Below are 18068 nucleotides of genomic sequence, written 5' to 3'. Positions count from 1 at the left end.
TTTTTTTTTTTTTTTTTTTTTTTAAATGAGTGAGAGAGAGCATGAGAGAGGAGAAGGTCAGAGGGAGAAGCAGACTCTCCAAGGAGCTGGGAGCCCGATGCGGGACTCAATCCTGGAAGTCCGGGATCATGACCTGAGCTGAAGGCAGTTGCTCAACCAACTCAGCCACCCAGGCGCCCCCCATTGTGGTATTTTTTAAAAGAAAACAATTCACGTGCTTGTTGAGGGCTGCAGACTACCACCAGTTTTGTAGAAGAGCTCTGAATTTTTACAAATTATGTATTTCATCCTTCAATAATTAGAGGTTTTTCTCTTTTAATACTATAATATCACACCCAGGTTTACTATAATTATTATAGCAATAAGACAGATTTTCAAAAAAGTAATGTTTTGTTTAAGCTTGGAATGAAATTTTAAAAGGCATTAACAAGGGCGCCTGGGTGGCTCAATGGGTTAAGCCTCTGCCTTCGGCTCAGGTCATGATCTCAGGGTCCTGGGATCAAGTCCCACATTGGGCTCTCTGCTCGTCAGGGACCCTGCTTCCTCCCTCCCTCTCTCTCTCTCTCTCTCTGCCTGCCTCTCTGCCTACTTGTGATTTCTCTCTGTCAAATAAATAAATAAAATCTTAAAAAAAAAAAAGCATTAACAAAGAGTTACCATGATCCAAACACTGAAGACCAAGAGAGCTCTCACCCTTCGTGAAAACATAAACTACAATGAATGAGAGCTCCTTTATGCCCACGTGCCTACACCCAGCACACCTTCCAACAGAAACCCATTTTCTACAACGTCTACTACTTTAAAGAAGAACTGCTCTGGCACTTTGACGAGTGTTGGTGTACAAAGGTCAACCAGTTCCAACTTGAAAACCCTTGTGGAAAATTTATTGTTGATTAAATGAATAGTTGTGGGGCGCCTGGGTGGCTCAGTGGGTTAAAGCCTCTGCCTTCGGCTCAGGTCATGATTCCAGGGTTCTGGGATCGAGCCCCGCGTCGGGCTCTCTGCTCAGCAGGGAGCCTGCTTCCTTGTCTCTCTCTGCCTGCCTCTCTTCCTGCCTCTCTGCCTACTTGTGATCTCTGTCTAATAAATAAATAAAATCTTTAATAAATAAATAAATAAATAAATAAATAAATAAATAAATAAATGAATAGTTGTGCTGACGTGGTTAACACTATGTCAAGTAATTAAGACGTGAAAAAAGAATCCTTTGGGGAAATTACTAGGGCAAAGTAAATACTCTAGAATGAAGTTGACAGGGGCGCCTGGGTGGCTCAGTGGGTTAAAGCCTCTGCCTTCGGCTCAGGTCATGATCCCAGGGTCCTGGGATCAAACCCCGAGTCGGGCTCTCTGCTCAGCAGGGAGCCTGCTTCCTCCTCTCTCTCTCCGCCTGCCTCTCTGCCTGCTTGTGATCTCTGTCTGTCAAATAAATAAATAAAATCTTAAAAAAAAAAAAAAAGAATGAAGTTGACAGTCATTGTTGAATGGGGGCGGGGAGTCGTTCCCTCTCCTTAGGCATTTTAACCCCAATTCAGGATTCACTTGTCCACAGACAGGCTCTATTCTCTCTCTCTCTCCAATCCTTTATCTATCTTCCCCCTATAAGACAACATATATATTTTTTAAAGCTCTTCTGTTTCTTATCACATGGGAACCTAACGACAAACCGTGTGAGATGCCTACAGACTAAAGTAAGTACGAGGTTGCCAATCAGATCCACCTTCTGCACAGGACCAGCCCTTCAAACAGGCGAGGCAGACAACAAAGAACAAGGGCTCCCTGAGTTCACCTAACACACACTACTGACATGAGTAAAGTCAGCCCTATGATTTATTCATCACTGATTTCCATTTCAAGTGAATTTGCAAAAATGCTCCTGTCAGAAAAATAACTACCAAAACTCAAATTGTCATCCTGCATCAAGGACATCTCCGAATGCAAGAGTGAACGCCTCCTCCTCAGCCTGCTTCGTCCCCACACAAACTGCTGGGACACAAATCACGCAGGGAGATCGCCAGCTGCCAGCGAATCGCACATTGTCAGACATCTCGTCCCATCACTAAACGGTACAATGGGCTCCTTAAGCACTAAAGCAACACAAACTTACTAGAATATGAAGATAAATTACTGGCATTTGCCTGGTTCTGATATTAAGATCTGTGATAATTAATTTTATGTGTCAATTTGGCTGAACCACAATGCCTAGATATTTGGTCCAATATTCTGGATATTTCTGAGAAGGTGTCTTTTGGATGATTAACATTTAAATCAGTGAACGTTGAATGAAAGCAGATTGCCCTCTGTAAGGCAGGTGATTCTCATCCAATCGGCTGAAGGCTTTAATAAAACAGAGGCGACCTTGACCGAACAAGGAAGGATTCTGCCAGCAGACATGACTCTGGAGCTGAACACTTCCCTAAGTCTCCAGCAACTGGTCTACTCCAAACCTACATCATCATGTGAGCCTGTCCCCCAAATCATCTCTCTCTCCATCTCCACACACACACACGCACATGCACGCACCCCATTTTGCTGTTTCTCCGGGGAACTCTGACCAACACATTATCCAAAAGAAAACAAGACTTTGCCTTTAAGTTTTTTAAGAAGGCACATGATTTGTTGAAGATCAATAATCAGTATTAACCAAATCAACGACGAGTGCTGCTAGTCAGATACCAGAATGTGGAAACTTGGTTCTTCACCAGTTTCATGTAATTTTCCTAAACGCTGATAAGAGGCACTGCTTTATCCACAAAAGAGAAAAGTAATTTGTTTAAAAAAAAAAAAAAAGTGCTTGAGACTAGAAGTCAAGATTCACATTTAAATGTTTATCAGCATCTTTGCAGATGTACAAAAGTAAGTCCGCACTTACACAGACACACACAAACTTGCACAGGTCCACATTCCTTAGAAAACTCGTGAAGAATAAAATAAAGGTGTAATTACTGACTGATTATCCTTAATAAATCATTACTGATTAATCTGCATTTGCATTACCTTTCTCAATTTCTCGTAGGAAATAACGGAGCTATAATAAGCTATATATTTGGTCTTCAGCCCTGGTTCCTGGCACAATGCTCCTAAAACCCTTGGGATCTCCTGAGTGAAAGCGGTGTCTTTGGTCATTCAGAAGGAGCCCCTGTGGAGCACACCAGAGCTAATGAGGTGACTCAGGGCCCCTAAATGGCCTCAGGACAGGGCTGGTCCCCAGAGAGACAAGCGATTAGAGGGCTGGAATCTTCAATCACAGACACCGAGCTCCTGGAAGGGGAGAAGGGCTCCATATTAGGCTCCATTAAAAACTCGTGAGCAGTAGGAGTTGAGCTTCCAGGCTGGTGAGTGCCTCCATGTGCCAGGAGGGTGACGCACTCCAGGTCCACTGGGACAGAAGCTCCTGCGCTTGCAGACTTTCCCCTACGTTACCTCTTCCTCTGGCCGTCCCTCTGAATCCTCTGTAAAACCCTCTATAAGAAATTGGTGAGTCCACTAAGTGTAAATAAATGTTTCTCTGCATTCCATGAGCCGCTCCAATAAATTAATCATATCTGAACAGAAGGTAGCAGGAATCTGCCGTTTACAACCGGTCACTCAGAAGTGCAGGGAACAACCCGGACTGGAGATCGGGGTCTGACGTGGGGCAGTCTTACAGGCCTGAACCCTCACCCCGTGCGGCCTGGTGCTACCTCCAGAGTGTTACGACTGAATCAAATTTATAGGCCACCCAGCCAGTGTCTATTGAGACCTGAAGACACGGGCTGAGGGGTCTATAAATTTAAACACACACACACACACACACACACACACACACACACACACACAGCTTATCAGAAGTGCTTTAATCTCAAGAAGGAGTGAACTGACAAATTTCTTCACATAAAAGAATCATCTGATCTTCAAAATGATAATTACTGGGGTTTATAAGGACTCCCACATATGAAGTTAGCACCACAAAAGTGTCTCTATCAACACAACCTTGGTTAAGATTCGCCTTTTACTGTTGCATAGCGAAAGAAAAGGAACATAGAGGAGAGAAGGACTTCCAGGTGGTAGGTGGAGACAGACACACGGATTTCTCAGGGAACCTAACAAATTTCAGTTCAGCATAGGCAGCTATCACTCTAGAAAGCCAACGCTTTGTAAGTCCACCGTATCTATCTGCAGCCATGGGCCTCAAAGCAGGGTCTCCAGTTCCACAACATCAACACCACCTGCAAAGATTCAGAAATGCACACCCTTGGGCCCCACCTCCAGACCTACTGAACCAATCTCTGGAAAAGGAAGCCAGCAATCTGTTTTAACAAGCTTTCCAGATAATTCTGATGCTCACTAAAGCCTGAGAACTAGTAACCTCCAGTAAAGTATATACCTTTTAATATAAAACAGAACTGAATCAGGAAATTCTAGAAATTCTGAGTGGCAAAATTTTCACAATACTATGGATCACATGATATTAATAGAATCCTTCTTTTTTACAAGTCATTTAATCAAAAATGCTTTCCCAATACTACATTACTGATAATATTTAAGATTTTTCCAATGATCTAAACTTTCCTGTCCATTCATTAAATGCTGCTTTGTGCTTACCAAGATAGAACAATATCAAGAATTTTTAGGAAGGATGAGGATACGCTCCCAGGCAAAACTTACAGGCTAAGTGTGCAATATTCTAAATTGTTAAGCTCTGAATGAAATTTTTTTAGTTCTTCCATCATATGGGACATAAAAGTTGTCAGTAAAAACCAAAAAAGCCAAAATGCATGTAATATTTCTACGAAGTTTTCACTTCCCTATATGAAAATTTGCCAGTGGGAACAAAATCCTGTCAAAGAGGCAACTCCTCAGCCAATTTAAGTCACATTAATTAGCATTCCTTTGTAGAGGGCAGATAAATACCTTTAAACTGCTTAATCATGCTCTGATGGTTTTCAATGGCTTCCTTTAGGATCATTTCAGGCTGGTCCATCTTCCACCGCCACTCGGTGCCCACTGGATTGGTGTGGTGCCTGAGAAGAGGAGGCAAGAGTTCTAAAGGACTCTGGAGTGACATCTCAGCCCGTCATCTACTATGTGGTAGCAGTAAAACCATAAAGTCACAGCAATGAAACCATAAAGTCATAACATCAGGGTTGGTTTCCCCCTAAGAGTTTAGCTGTTTAAAGCAGTGTTTTCTGGCTTAGCTCATGAGCTCTGGCAGAGAAGGTTAGTTGGAGAAGTGCCTGGCTGAGACTGAGGTTTAACAGGACAGTCAGAAATGCGCGACCTGTCCTCTCAGTCACCCACCACCAGGCTAACAAGCATCCATTAAATGCTAACAATATTCCTGGAAGAGGTCCAAAACCACAGTAACTGACCCTCTGAGAGGCAGCCCAGCTGAACACCTACAGCTTAGGATGGATGAGGCATGAGGAGAAAACTGTCACAGCAGCCCCCAGGCCACACGTCCGGCATCGCCTAATGGGATGTTAAAGCCAGTGGTAGAACGAGTTAGCACAGAAACAGCAAGTCTCAACTGGAGCCCAGCTCCAGACTCGATGAACCTCAACTCCGAAGAGAAAGGCCAAGCAGAAGGGAAAGGTGAACTGATTTCCAAACACAGAAACGCCGTGCACCTCAGTCTCTAACGTAATAGCTAAGAAGTCTGACTTTAAACAACAAAAATAGGAGGCACAGAAAAACAACACATTTCCAACAAAGCAGTCGGCAGAACCAAACTCCTGACACAAGTGCTTGAAGTATGTGACGGGGAATTTTTACAACAATCATTACTATGTTAAAAGCCCTAACAGAAAAGGTGGATAACATGGAAGATGAGATGCGTAAATTCAGCAGAGATGGAAATTTTAACAAAGAACATGTTAAATATGAAAAAACGGGCTTCTGACAGGTTCAGCAGTGACGTAACAGTAACAGCTGTAACAGCTGAGGACAAAGAGTTAAAAAAAAAAAAAAAAACTTGGAGACTGGTGCAAATCAGCCAACAAAAACACAAAGTTTTCTTTCTTAACAAAGTTTTCTTTCTTTCTTTCTTTCCCTTAAGGGAAAAAAGTGACACAGCATCCAAGAGCTGGGGGACAACAAGAATAGGCCCAAGATACACATACTTGGAATCCCAGAAGGAAAGCAGAGATAAAGAAGCAGAAGAAATAGTCAAAAAATAATCGCTAACAGTTTTTCACAGACAATGAAAAACCAACACAGATCCAAGAAGCTCACAGAACCACCAGGACATTTTAAAAATAAAAAACAACCTAAAAATACCATATCCAAATGATGAAAACAAAAGATATTGAGAAAATCTTTGAGTTAGAGGGAAAAAAGACACATTACATGAGAACGGAGATCAAAAATTACATGTGACAACTCATCAGAAAACAGCTGAAACGGCAACGACACATCTGAGAAGCATGCCTAACGGAAACAAAACTCATCAACCAGAATTCTACACCCAGTGAGAGTATCTTTCAGAAACGGAAAATTTTGCACACAAAATCCAAGAGACTTCCTTCTCAACAACCTACATTACAAGAGATGTTAAAGGGAATTGCTCAGACTAAAGAAACATACAGTAGACAGAAACCTGAATCTGTACGAAGAAATAATGAGCACTGGGAAAGGGGGCGGAAAAGGAAAAAATATTTACCTTTTTTACCCTTAATTGCCCTAAAAATAACTGACAGTGTAAGTAAAAAAGAGTGATGATGTACTGTGTGTTCATAACTTACGTAAAAGTTATGCCAACAAAAGCCAAAGATGGTCGAGGGGAATAATAAACACTGTTGTAAAATCCTGACACTACACATGCCGTGGTGTGTCATCTGAAGGTAGACTCTGGTTGACTGAAGATGTGCACTGTAAACCCCAGGAGAATCTCTAAAACACTTTAAAGGTTTATAAAGAGTAAGTCAAGACTGGGCATAAAATAAAACCATTTAAAATACTCAATTAACAAGAGAGCAGGCAGGACAATGAGAAACAACACAGAGACTAGAAAACAACAAATGTAAAATTTCATCGAACCATACTGACAATCAGTTTCAACACCAGTTAAAGGATATTATCAGGTTAAAACATAAGACCTGAAGAAAAAATAATGGGGGTGCCTGGGTGCTCTGTCAGTTAAGCGTCTGACTCTTGGTTTTGGCTCAGGTCATGATCTCAGCGTTGTGAGATCAAGCCCCACGTCAGGCTCAGTGCTCAGCCTGGAGTTGGCTTGGGGATTGTCTCTCTTGCTCCTTCCCCGACTCCCTTTCTCTTTCTCTCTCTCTAATAAATAAATAAATCTGAAAACACACACACACACACACACACACACCCTTAGACCTGACTATATGGGACCAGCATCACTCAAATACAAAACCACATTAAGATGTTATAAAGAAAACTGCAGACCTATACCTTCCATGAACAGAGACAGAAACCTAAAAAAGGAATACAAATAAAGACCCTAGGCAAACTGAATGCAGGAACACGTGAAAAAGAAAATGTGTCACAACCAGGTAATTTATCCCAGCAATAGCAAGGCAAAAATCAATCACTCTACAGAAGCATCTAATAAAATTCAACATCCATTTGTGACAAAAACTTACAGCAAATTAAAAATAAAAGGGAATTTCTTTAATTTTATGAAGGGGATAAAAAAAAAAAAAAAACCCTCACAGCTAATGTCAGAACTTAATGGTGAAAGAATGAATGTTTTCCTCTTAATATCTGAAACATTGTAAGAACGTCCTTTCTACTACTCCTAGACAACATGTAAATCCTAGTCAGTGAAATCCAGCCAGAAAAGGGAATAAAACTTTCTCTTCACAAATGACATGTTCATCTACATAAAAAAAAAAAACAGACTGGAACTAATGAGAACTAGTAAGGGAGCCTACCAAATGCCTAAGATATGTGATCAACACACAAAAATCAACTGTCTTTATTACACATAAGAATGTGTGGTATTGGCCAAAGAGAGACTCACAGATCAACAAGACAAACGAAACCAGAAACGCACCCAACATATGTTATCAACTGAGTTTTGACAAAGGCGCAAAGGCCATTCAAAGGAGAAAGAATAATCCGTTCGGTAAATGGTGCTAGAACAACCGATATCCAAAAGCTAGATCGAAAACAAAACAAAAACAAACCACTTCTGTCCCTACCTTGAACGTCCTCAGGAATAAGACAAACTGAAGTGTGCACACCCCGGTAGGTCTGATGTACTGAGAACACTACTGCTTCACACAAAATACCCATAATCTCATTCTAATTATGAAATGATATCAAATAGATAATGAAATGATATATTGAAAATATATCAAATATATAATGAAAATATATCAAATACAAATTGAGGAACCTTCTCCAAAATACCTGACCAGTATTTTTCAAAAGTGTCAAAACCATGAAAACAAGGAGAACTAAGGGACTGTCACAGGCTGGAGAAGACAGACACAGAGCAACTAGAAGCAACGTAGGGTACTAGAGTGGATCCTCGAACGGTTTAGAAAGAACAGTAATGGCAAATCTGGCAAAATCTCAACATCTCCAGTTTCATTAATAGTATTTTATCTGTTGCAATTGAGAAGAAATGTTAATTTCTTGGTTATCATAACTGTCCCACCATCAGGGAAGATATTAGCATTACAGAAAGGCGAATGAAGGGTATACCAGAACTCTCCACACAACCTGTCGCATAAGGAAAGGTTTTCTTCCCTTGCAACACTAACCCTCGTTGAAAACACAGGAAAGAAGTACTCATACTCAATACTGATTCACAACTTGATATAACTTGTGTCCAAAATAGGTAATAAAAATGCAAAACATTTGTACAGTGGAGTACTAATTACACAGCCAGCTACAACAACAAAAAAGACACCTATCTTGACAAGCACTGCGTAATGTATAAAATTGCTGAATCACTTGGGGCACCTGGTGACTGTTGGTTAAGCCTCTGACTCTTGATTTCGGCTCAGGTCATGATCTCGGGGTTGTGAGATCAAGTCCCACTACAGGCTCCATGCTGGGTATAGTGGCCTGCTTAGATTCTCTCTCTCCGTCCCCCTCTGCCCCCTCCCCCCATGATCACACTCTAAAAAAAAATTGTTGAATCATTATACTGTACACATGAAAGTCATACAATACTATACGTTCATCATACTTCAATTTTAAAAAAGAAAAAAATTATATTTAAAAAAATTAAACCCAACTTGACTATGGTCTTTTGTTGTTTGTTGATGCGTCGTTGTTTCATTGTTTTTCGATGCTGGGCTCTGGGTTTTTTGTTTGTTTCTTTGTTTGTTTGTTTTGTTTTAGGAGGGAGGGGAGAGTGCCTGGAGTGCTCCCCCCCCCCCCCCCCCCCCCCCCCCCCCCCCCCCGCAGTGCAGGCAGAGGGAGAGACAGAATCCTACGGAGGCTCCACCTCAGCACGGAGCCCCACACAGGGCTGGATCTCACCGCCCTGACATCACGATCTGAGCTCAAAGCAGGAGTCAGACACAACCAACTGAGCCACCCAGGTGCCCCGACTCCGGATTTTAATGTGCTCTTCAGGGTTTTACACCAGTACTAATGAGTGAAAGTGCACTGCAATTTTTGTTTTCCATGCTGTTCTCTGGGCTGGTATCAAGGTTATAGTAGTTTTTTAAAATTATTTTACAAGTGTTCCTTCTTCCTTTTGCTGTCTGGAGAACTCCTTTTCCTTGAATGTTTGCTAAAACTTACTTATAAAACCATCTACGTCTGGTTTCCTTCAGATAATGGTTTGTAACTACTGATTCCATTACTATAGTGATTACAGAAGTACTCAAAATGACATTCTTCTTGAAATCCTTTTGAAAATCTAAATTTACAAGGAATTTAGAAAATGGGAACAGGCTAATGATTTCCAGGGATTAGGAGCTGGGGGGACAAAAGAGTAGGTGTAGCTATCAAGAGGTAACAAAAAGGAAAAGGTCTGTATTTTGATTGTGGTTTTAGATATGCAATTCTAAATAGATGATACAATTGTACAGAGCTACACACATACACCCATCACACAAATGAGTGCATTTAAACTGGTAAAATCTGATTAAACTCCATAGATGTATTAAAATAAATAAATTTACAAGGAATTTTATTTTTCCAAATTTTCAAATATTGATTAATTAGTTAATAAATTAATGAATATTAACTAATTAAAAGATTAAATCCTTGAGACATCTATAATTACAAATATCATCTTTCATTAGTTAATATTATTTATTCCCTCTCTCCTTTTTTGATCTTATGCATATAATTTTAGATAAAACTTCTACCAATTTCAATTATATCTGATTGATAATATTGCCACACACAATACCACCTAATCACCAGTTCTTTAAGATTTTGTTCTTCAGATCTGTTTATTTGCTGTTTATCTTCTACCAGAGCAAAAAGAGGACATCAAAAAATTAAGGGGAACAGTTTAAGTTCATCTGCCTTAAAACAAACAACAAAGCATATCCAGATCAAAAAAATAAAAAAAAAACAACAGAGTGAAAAGGTAACCTGTGAAAGGTGCACATACTTACAAACTAGATAAGGGGTTAATATCCAAAATATACATAGGATCCCATTAACTCAACAGCAAATAATATTAATAATAACTCAATTTTAAAATGGCCAAAGGACTTGACATTTCTCCAAAGAAGACCTACAAATGACCAACAGGTATATCAAAAGATGCTCAGTATCATGAATCACCAGGGAAATACAAAGCAAAATCACAGTAAGATATCATCTCATACCCACTGCTATGGCCATTATCAGAAAAAATAATAAAAATAAAATAAAATAATACACGTTGGCAAGCATATGGAGAAATTAGAATCCTTATGCATTATTAGAAAGGAAAAATGGTGTTACCACTATGGAAAGCTGTCTGTAAGTTTCTAAAAATAATTAAAAAGAGAAAACCACATGATACAACAATCCCACTTCTGTGTCTTTCTACAAAAGATTTAAAAACAGAATCTCAAGGGGCACCTGGGTGCCTCAGTGGGTTAAGCCTCTGCCTTCAGCTCAGGTCATGATCTCAGGGTCCTGGGATCGAGTCCCGCATCAGCCTCTCTGCTCAGCAGGGAACCTGCTTCCCTTCCTCTCTCTCTCTGTCTGCCTCTCTGCCTACTTGTGATCTCTCTCTGTCAAATAAATAAATAAATAAACAAAAATATAAAAAAAAAAAAAAACAGAATCTCAAAAAGAGACGTCCACTCCCATGTTTATTGCAGGAGATGTGTGAATAAAGAAAATGCGGTACGTACATGCAATGGAATACTATTCCGCCTTAAAAAAGAAGGAAATCCTGCCCTACGTATGTGACACATGGATTAACCTGGGGACATCATGCTAAGACGAAATAAGCTAGCCACAGGAGGACAAACACCACACGATACCACCTAGACGGAGTCTACAGAAGAGTCAAACACACAGAGGCAGACAGCAAGATGGTGGCTGCAGGGGCTACAGGAGGCACAAATGGAAAATTGCTATTTAACAAATACAAAGTTTCAGTTACATTAGATTCAAGTTCTAGAGAGCTGCTAGACTATATTACAACGAACCATACTGTATTGTACACTTAAAATTCTGTGACGAGAGCAGATCTCATGTTAGGTGTTCTTACCACAGCAATAATAATGATAAAATACTACTTTGGAGCAAAATTATATGACAATCCTATTACATACAAAGGAGGAGGAAATTTTTGTGGAAGACACAGACCTTAGTAATTACTTTAAAGACAAAGGCCCTTTAAACATATTTCTTTCTTGCTTTCCAAACAGTGATTTAATTTGGCAGATTAAGAGCTGGTTCTGAATCCACATGCACTTTGATATGAATAAATCTCTCAAAGTGGGAGCAAAAAAAGCAAGACACAGAATATTGTAAAGCATCCTGCCACTTGTGTGTGCGTGTAAACAAAGACACGTACACACCCACAAAGCCATTCGCAGGTGTGTGGCATATCTCTGAAAACTTAAGCGACAAGAAGAGAAGAATGAAAAGAGGACAATTTTCACGGTATTATACATTTTGCATTTTTGCTATATACAAGGATGACCTTTCAAACTACATTAAAATATATTTTTAAAACTTATGTTTACTACTCAAGCAAAACGTTTTTTTTTTAACTTTCTATGATGAGTGGAAATGTCACTTTCTTTTTTTTTTAATTAATTAATTTGTCAGCGAGAGAGAGAGAGAGAGACAGAGAGAGCACAAGCAGGGGCAGCAGCAGGCAGAGGCAGAGGGAGGAGCAGGCTTCCCGCTGAGCAAGTAGCCCGATGTGGGACTCGAACCCAGGACCCTGGAATCATGACCTGAGCTGAAGGCAGATGTTTAACCAACTGAGCCAACCAGGTATCCCTCAAGCAAAAATTTTTTAACAGCCTTATTGAAATATAATTTATATACCACAAAATTTCATTTAAAGTGTACAATCCAATAGCTTTCAGTATATTCACAGAGCTGTATATCCATCACTATGAGTCAATGTTAGAGTATTTTTATCATTCCCCAAAAGAAATCCTGCTCCTCTCAGCTGTCACTTTTCAACCCACACATCCACCCAGGCCCCAAGCAACCACTGACCTACTTCTGTCTCCACAGCTTTCTCTAGTCTAGGTATTTTAAAGAAATACGACCATACTATTTATGTTTTTTGTGATGGGCTTCTCTGACTTAGTGGCCCGTTTTCAAGGTTCATCATGTCATACTATGCATTGGTATTTCATTCCTTTTTATTTCCAAGTAGTATTCCACTGGATGGATATTCTGTTCACTCATTCATCAGTTGATGAGTATTTCACTTATTTCCAACTTGGGACTACTATTATTGTTTTTAAGATTTTATTTATTTATTTGACACAGAGAGAGAGATCACAAGTAGGCAGAGTCAGGCAGAGGGGGAAGGGGAAGCAGGCCCCCTGCTGAGCAGAGAGCCGGATGCGGGGCTCGATCCCAGGACCCCGAGATCATGACCTGAACTGAAGGCAGAGGCTCTAACCCACTGAGCCACCCAGGCACCTCCCAACTTGGGACTATTATTACCTTCTCATGTGTTTATTGGACATCTGTATATCTTCTCTGGAAAACTCTGTTCAGATCCTTTGCTCAGTTTTGTAATCAGGTTATTTGTTCAAGACACATAAAACTCTGAATTTGAAATTTCAAAGTACAAAATTTTCACTTACATCAATAGAAACAGGAGACAAACTGGTAAATCTGGGCTATCTATACACATAGCACTCAACAACTCCAGAAAATTAATAGAGCAATAATATTTTATCTATCTATAACCATCTGCTACCCATATTATCCAAATAAAGCTACAGAAATTCATTAGGGAAAACTCGCATCTGCACATCATAGGGCAGTTTGAAGAGCTTTCACATGCATCATCTCCCCCAAGCAATTAAGCCTCAGAGCAACCTTGAAAGGAAGGTGTTATTGTTTTATTTAACAGTTAGGAAACTGAGGATCAGAGGCTATTTTTAAGAACCTGTAAAATGAAATAAAGATAAATAAAACATTCACATAAGCATCTAAGTCTATTTCTCTAGGCCTTTTCTAACATGTGTATTAAATTATTTGTAACTGAGACAGATGGTGATTCTAATCTTAAAGTGAGTGTATTAGTACTTCTTTGTCAGAAGCTAGGGTTAGTGAAATCTCTCCACTTACTTTTCTCTAAAATCTCATTAATGACTTCATTAAGTATATCATTTGCTTTTTTAAAAACTGGGTAGGGCTACCTGGGTGGTCAGTCAGTTAAATGTCTGAGTCTTGGTTTTGGCTTGGGTCACAACAGAATCTGCTTGAGATTTTTCTCTCCCTCTCCCTTTTGCCCCTCCTGCTCATTCCCGCTCTCTCTCAAATAAATAAATAAATTTTCAAAAAATTAAAATTAAAATTAACACCTGGGTAAACTTAGTGCCTCAGAAACTGAAGGACTGCACTACTGGCTGTAAACAGGTAACACAGGAAGAGGTACCACCCACTAAATCCCATTATTTCTTTTGAATCTTGGCCTTCAAAAAAAACAGAAACAAAAGCAAACACACACACAATTACTCTTGTCAAGAATCTTAGGGAGGGTTTAGAAGAGACTGTAAAATGTGATGCAGGACTGGGACACAAAGCCCCTGATTCCTTCTCCTATGAGCTAAGTACTACGTGATCCGATATGTCAGTCCGCATGCTCCCACGGCTTTTCTTTGGCAAATGTTCATCCTACAATATTTTAAGTTTCATAAGGACAGACTCTACGACTAAAAAGGAGATGTGCTGCATCATTTTATTCCAACGACATCACATCGCCGCAGTCCTTCTCACTGGAAAAGTCCCTCTGGCCCACTGCACACAGGACTTTTCAGTGGCCGCACAACTGACACTTTGGACTGGGTAATTCTTCATTGTACAGGTTTTCCTGTGCATTCTAAGATGTTTAAGAGCACTGCTGACCTCTGCCTACTTGATGCCAGTAATACCGCCCTCAGCTTTAACAATCAAAAATGCTTCCAGGGCGCCTGGGTGGCTCAGTGGGTTAAGCCGCTGCCTTCGGCTCAGGTCATGATCCCAGGGTCCTGGGATCGAGTCCCGCATCGGGCTGTCTGCTCAGCAGGGAGCCTGCTTCCCTTCCTCTCTCTCTACCTGCCTCTCTGCCTACTTGTGATCTCTGTCTGTCAATTAAATAAATAAAATCTTAAAAAAAAAAAATGCTTCCAGACATTGTCAAATGGCCAAGGTTTCCCCACAGAGTGAAAAATAGCAATTTTGCTCCAGTTGAAAACCGCTGATTTAACAGAATGTCCAAAGAGATATTTTTCAGGTCTGCTTGTTTGTTTTTTCCTATAGCCCTGGATAACTAGAAAAGAAAATACATGCATTCCCTTTAATAGGAGATGAAGAAGATTTAATACGAGATGATGGTATTATGGCTATATTCTTTCTTAAAAGGTCTTTTTTTAATATTATCTATCAACTTAAGTATATACAGACAGAACAATATCACGGCTGCAATCTGCATCAAAATAGTGAGAACCAGGGCAGACAAACGGAACACGACTGGCTTTTGTTCATTATACTATTCATCCATCTATATTCAAAAAAACTCTGCAGCCACAGTGTTAAACAGAGGAACTCCACACAGATCTCAGCAGATAAATAAACGACCTGCTGCTGACTACACCCAGCCTTACAGCTCAAGAAAACAACAGTTAGCGGAACGCCTGGAAAGAAATGCTCGGAGAAAGGGCACCGGGTGAGTCAAAGCACTGAAAAGCATCCCATACACCGGGGAATAAAGAAAGCCTACTGCACACCTAGACAGAATCCATGCTAAGAAAAGCCCTGAGAAGACATTAAACTTTCACCCACAACTGATTTCAAGCTCAGCACAAATAGGAAGTGAAGACAAAGGCAGAGCTGGCAACAGCCTGGCCAAGTTTTGAAGGAATGCCCCCAACACACAGTCAGTCTGCAAAGACTGGGAAAGGGCTTTTATTCCTCTTTTTTTCTTTCACTCCGGTGCTCAAGGAGATCTCCATCAACACATTCCCTGGACGCTAAAACACAGGCTTCACAGGTCATACCCAAGACAGTACAGAGTCTGTACGAAAATGGTCTCGAAAACTCATTGAGCAAACAACTAAAACCCAGAGCGAGCAACAAAAACAAACCTGAACAATGGGAAGAACCTGATTTCCAGAGTTAACACATCATAATCTCCAAGATGTGCAGGGCTCAAGAAAACGTCACAAAGCATATGAAGAAGCAAGAAAAGTATGGCCTATTCACAGGAGAAAATAATAAAAACTGTCCCTGAAGAAGCACAAACATCACACTTAAATTGCTAGAAAAAGACTAAGTCGACTGTCTTAAACATGGTCAAAGAGCTGAAGGAAACCAAGTAAAATATCTGAACAAACACAGAATGTCAATTAAGAGATAAAAACAATTAAAAAAAAAAAAAAAGAAACCAAATTTCAGAACTAAAAAGTAAAATAACTGAAATGAAAAATTCACCAGAGGGTTGCAACAGCAGACTGAGCAGGCTTTGAGAAGAATCAGTAAGCTTGAAGATGTGTCCATCACCCAGTCTGAGGAGCAGGAAAAGGAAAAGTGCATGTGGCTTTACGGACCTGTGCGACACCATCCAAGAATATCAACATATGTTTAATGGAAGTCCCAAGAGGAAACAGAGAAAGGGGCACAAAGAATACACGAAGAAATAATGGTTAAAAACTTTAAAAACTTCCCAAATTAGATAAAAGACATTAATTTACACATCCAACAAGCTCAATGAGCTCAAGCAGAATAAATTCAAAGAGATCCAAACCAAGACACATCATAACCAAACTGCTAAAAGACAAAGCCTTCAAGAATCCTGAAGGAAGCAAGAGAAGAATTCATCACATACCAGGGATCCTCAGTAAGATTAACAGCCCATTTCTCAGCAGAAACCATGTAGGTCAATAAGTACTGAGATAACATATTTAAAATGCTAAAAGGAAAAACAATGTCAACCAAGAATTCCGTATCTAGCAAAACTATTCATCAAAGCTGAAGGAAATACAAGGCATGTCCAGAAGCAGCAAAGCTGAGGGAGTCCACCACTAACAGACCTGCACTACGAGAAATGCTAAAAGCAGCCCTGTTAAGCAGAAAGGAAGGGACACTAGATAGACTTGCACCACACAAAGAAATATAGAACATAAAGCTTGTTACAAATACAAAAAAGTCTGTATAACTGAACTTTTTGGACTTTAGCACCTCTTTTTTCCTATACAATTTAAAAAATAAATGTATAAAACAATAATCATAAATCTCTGTTAATAAGCCTATAATGCATAAAGCTGTAACCTGTGACAACACAAAGGAGAAGGAATGAAGCTTTGTATGAGCAAAGTTTTTGAACACTGTTGAACCAAAGGTGGTATTTGTTCAAAATAAAGTCAATCCTCATTATTTGCTTATGCCATATTTGCAAAAATTACCTACTTCCTAAAATTTATCTGTAACCCCAAAATCAATACTTGAGGTCAATATTTATGGTCATTCATGGTCATTCACAGAGCAGCAAAAAAATCTGAGTCTAGTACATACACCCCAAATGAGGTCAAACAACACAATGTTCTCTTCGCCTTCTTGTTTAAGCTTTTATACTGCAAACGATGTTCTTTTGGCAGTCAACTTCATGTCCCACTTTTTGCATTCTGTGCTTTTTCTTAGCGATGTTGCTATTTCAAATAGCTCCCAAGCACAAGGCTAAAGTGCTGTGTAGTGTTCTGAATCACAAGAAACTACGATGTACCTTCAGGGAAAATATCTCTGTTAGATAAGCTTCATTCAGGCATGAATTACAACACTATTGGCCATAAGTTCAATGTTAATGAATCAAAAGTATATGTAAAATAAGGCATCTTTACACAGAAACACACAGAGAACAAAGTTACATACTGAGAAGATAGCAAATACATTGTGACAAGAGGACTCCAAGAACTTAATCCTTTATCCCCCTAAAAGTCAGTTTAGTACTTTCTAATGCAGCATTCGTGCAACTCCACAGAACTTAACTGCCACAGATGAAGAAAATTAAATGCAGACTGTTGTAAATTTAAGAGGTTGGTTTTAATCCCCAGAGGAATAACCACCAAGAAAATAACCAAAACATGTATAGAAAGGGAAACAATAATGGAGTCAAACTGTACATAACCAAAAAACAAACACAAAAGAAGACAGTAATAAGGTGTACAACATAAAGATACAAAATTTACAAAAACAAAGAGCAAAATGTGAATGGATTAAATTATCTACATTAAAAGCCAGAGATTGGCAGAATGAATTTAAAAAAAAAATCCAACAATATACTGCCTACGATATTCACTTTAGATCCAAAGACACAGACAGAAGTGAAAGGAAGAAAAACATTTAATGCAAATAGTAATCGAAAAAGACTTGAGGTAGCTATACTCACATAACACAAAATAGACATTAAGTCAAAAACCATTAGGAAAGAAAAAGAAGAACATTATATATTGATAAACAGATCAATCCATCTAGAA

General features: G+C 39.5%; 1 protein-coding gene across 1 annotated transcript in view; it reads right to left on the bottom strand.

Annotated features, from left to right (window-relative positions):
• Positions 1-18068, bottom strand: part of LOC111146247 (S-adenosyl-L-methionine-dependent tRNA 4-demethylwyosine synthase-like) — a 204297-nt gene that overhangs the window by 102337 nt on the left and 83892 nt on the right. The window contains exon 11 of the mRNA XM_022501708.1: positions 4891-5000. Within this exon, the coding sequence (XP_022357416.1) occupies positions 4891-5000 (110 nt within the window). The remainder of the gene's footprint in view (positions 1-4890; positions 5001-18068) is intronic.

The sequence above is a fragment of the Enhydra lutris genome, unplaced genomic scaffold, assembly GCF_002288905.1.
Source record: "Enhydra lutris kenyoni isolate GAN:26980312 unplaced genomic scaffold, ASM228890v2 scaffoldscaffold13, whole genome shotgun sequence".
NCBI classification, from domain to species: domain Eukaryota; kingdom Metazoa; phylum Chordata; class Mammalia; order Carnivora; family Mustelidae; genus Enhydra; species Enhydra lutris.
The sequence above is the reverse complement of the archived record's forward strand: the minus strand, read 5'-3'. Positions and strand labels throughout refer to the sequence as shown.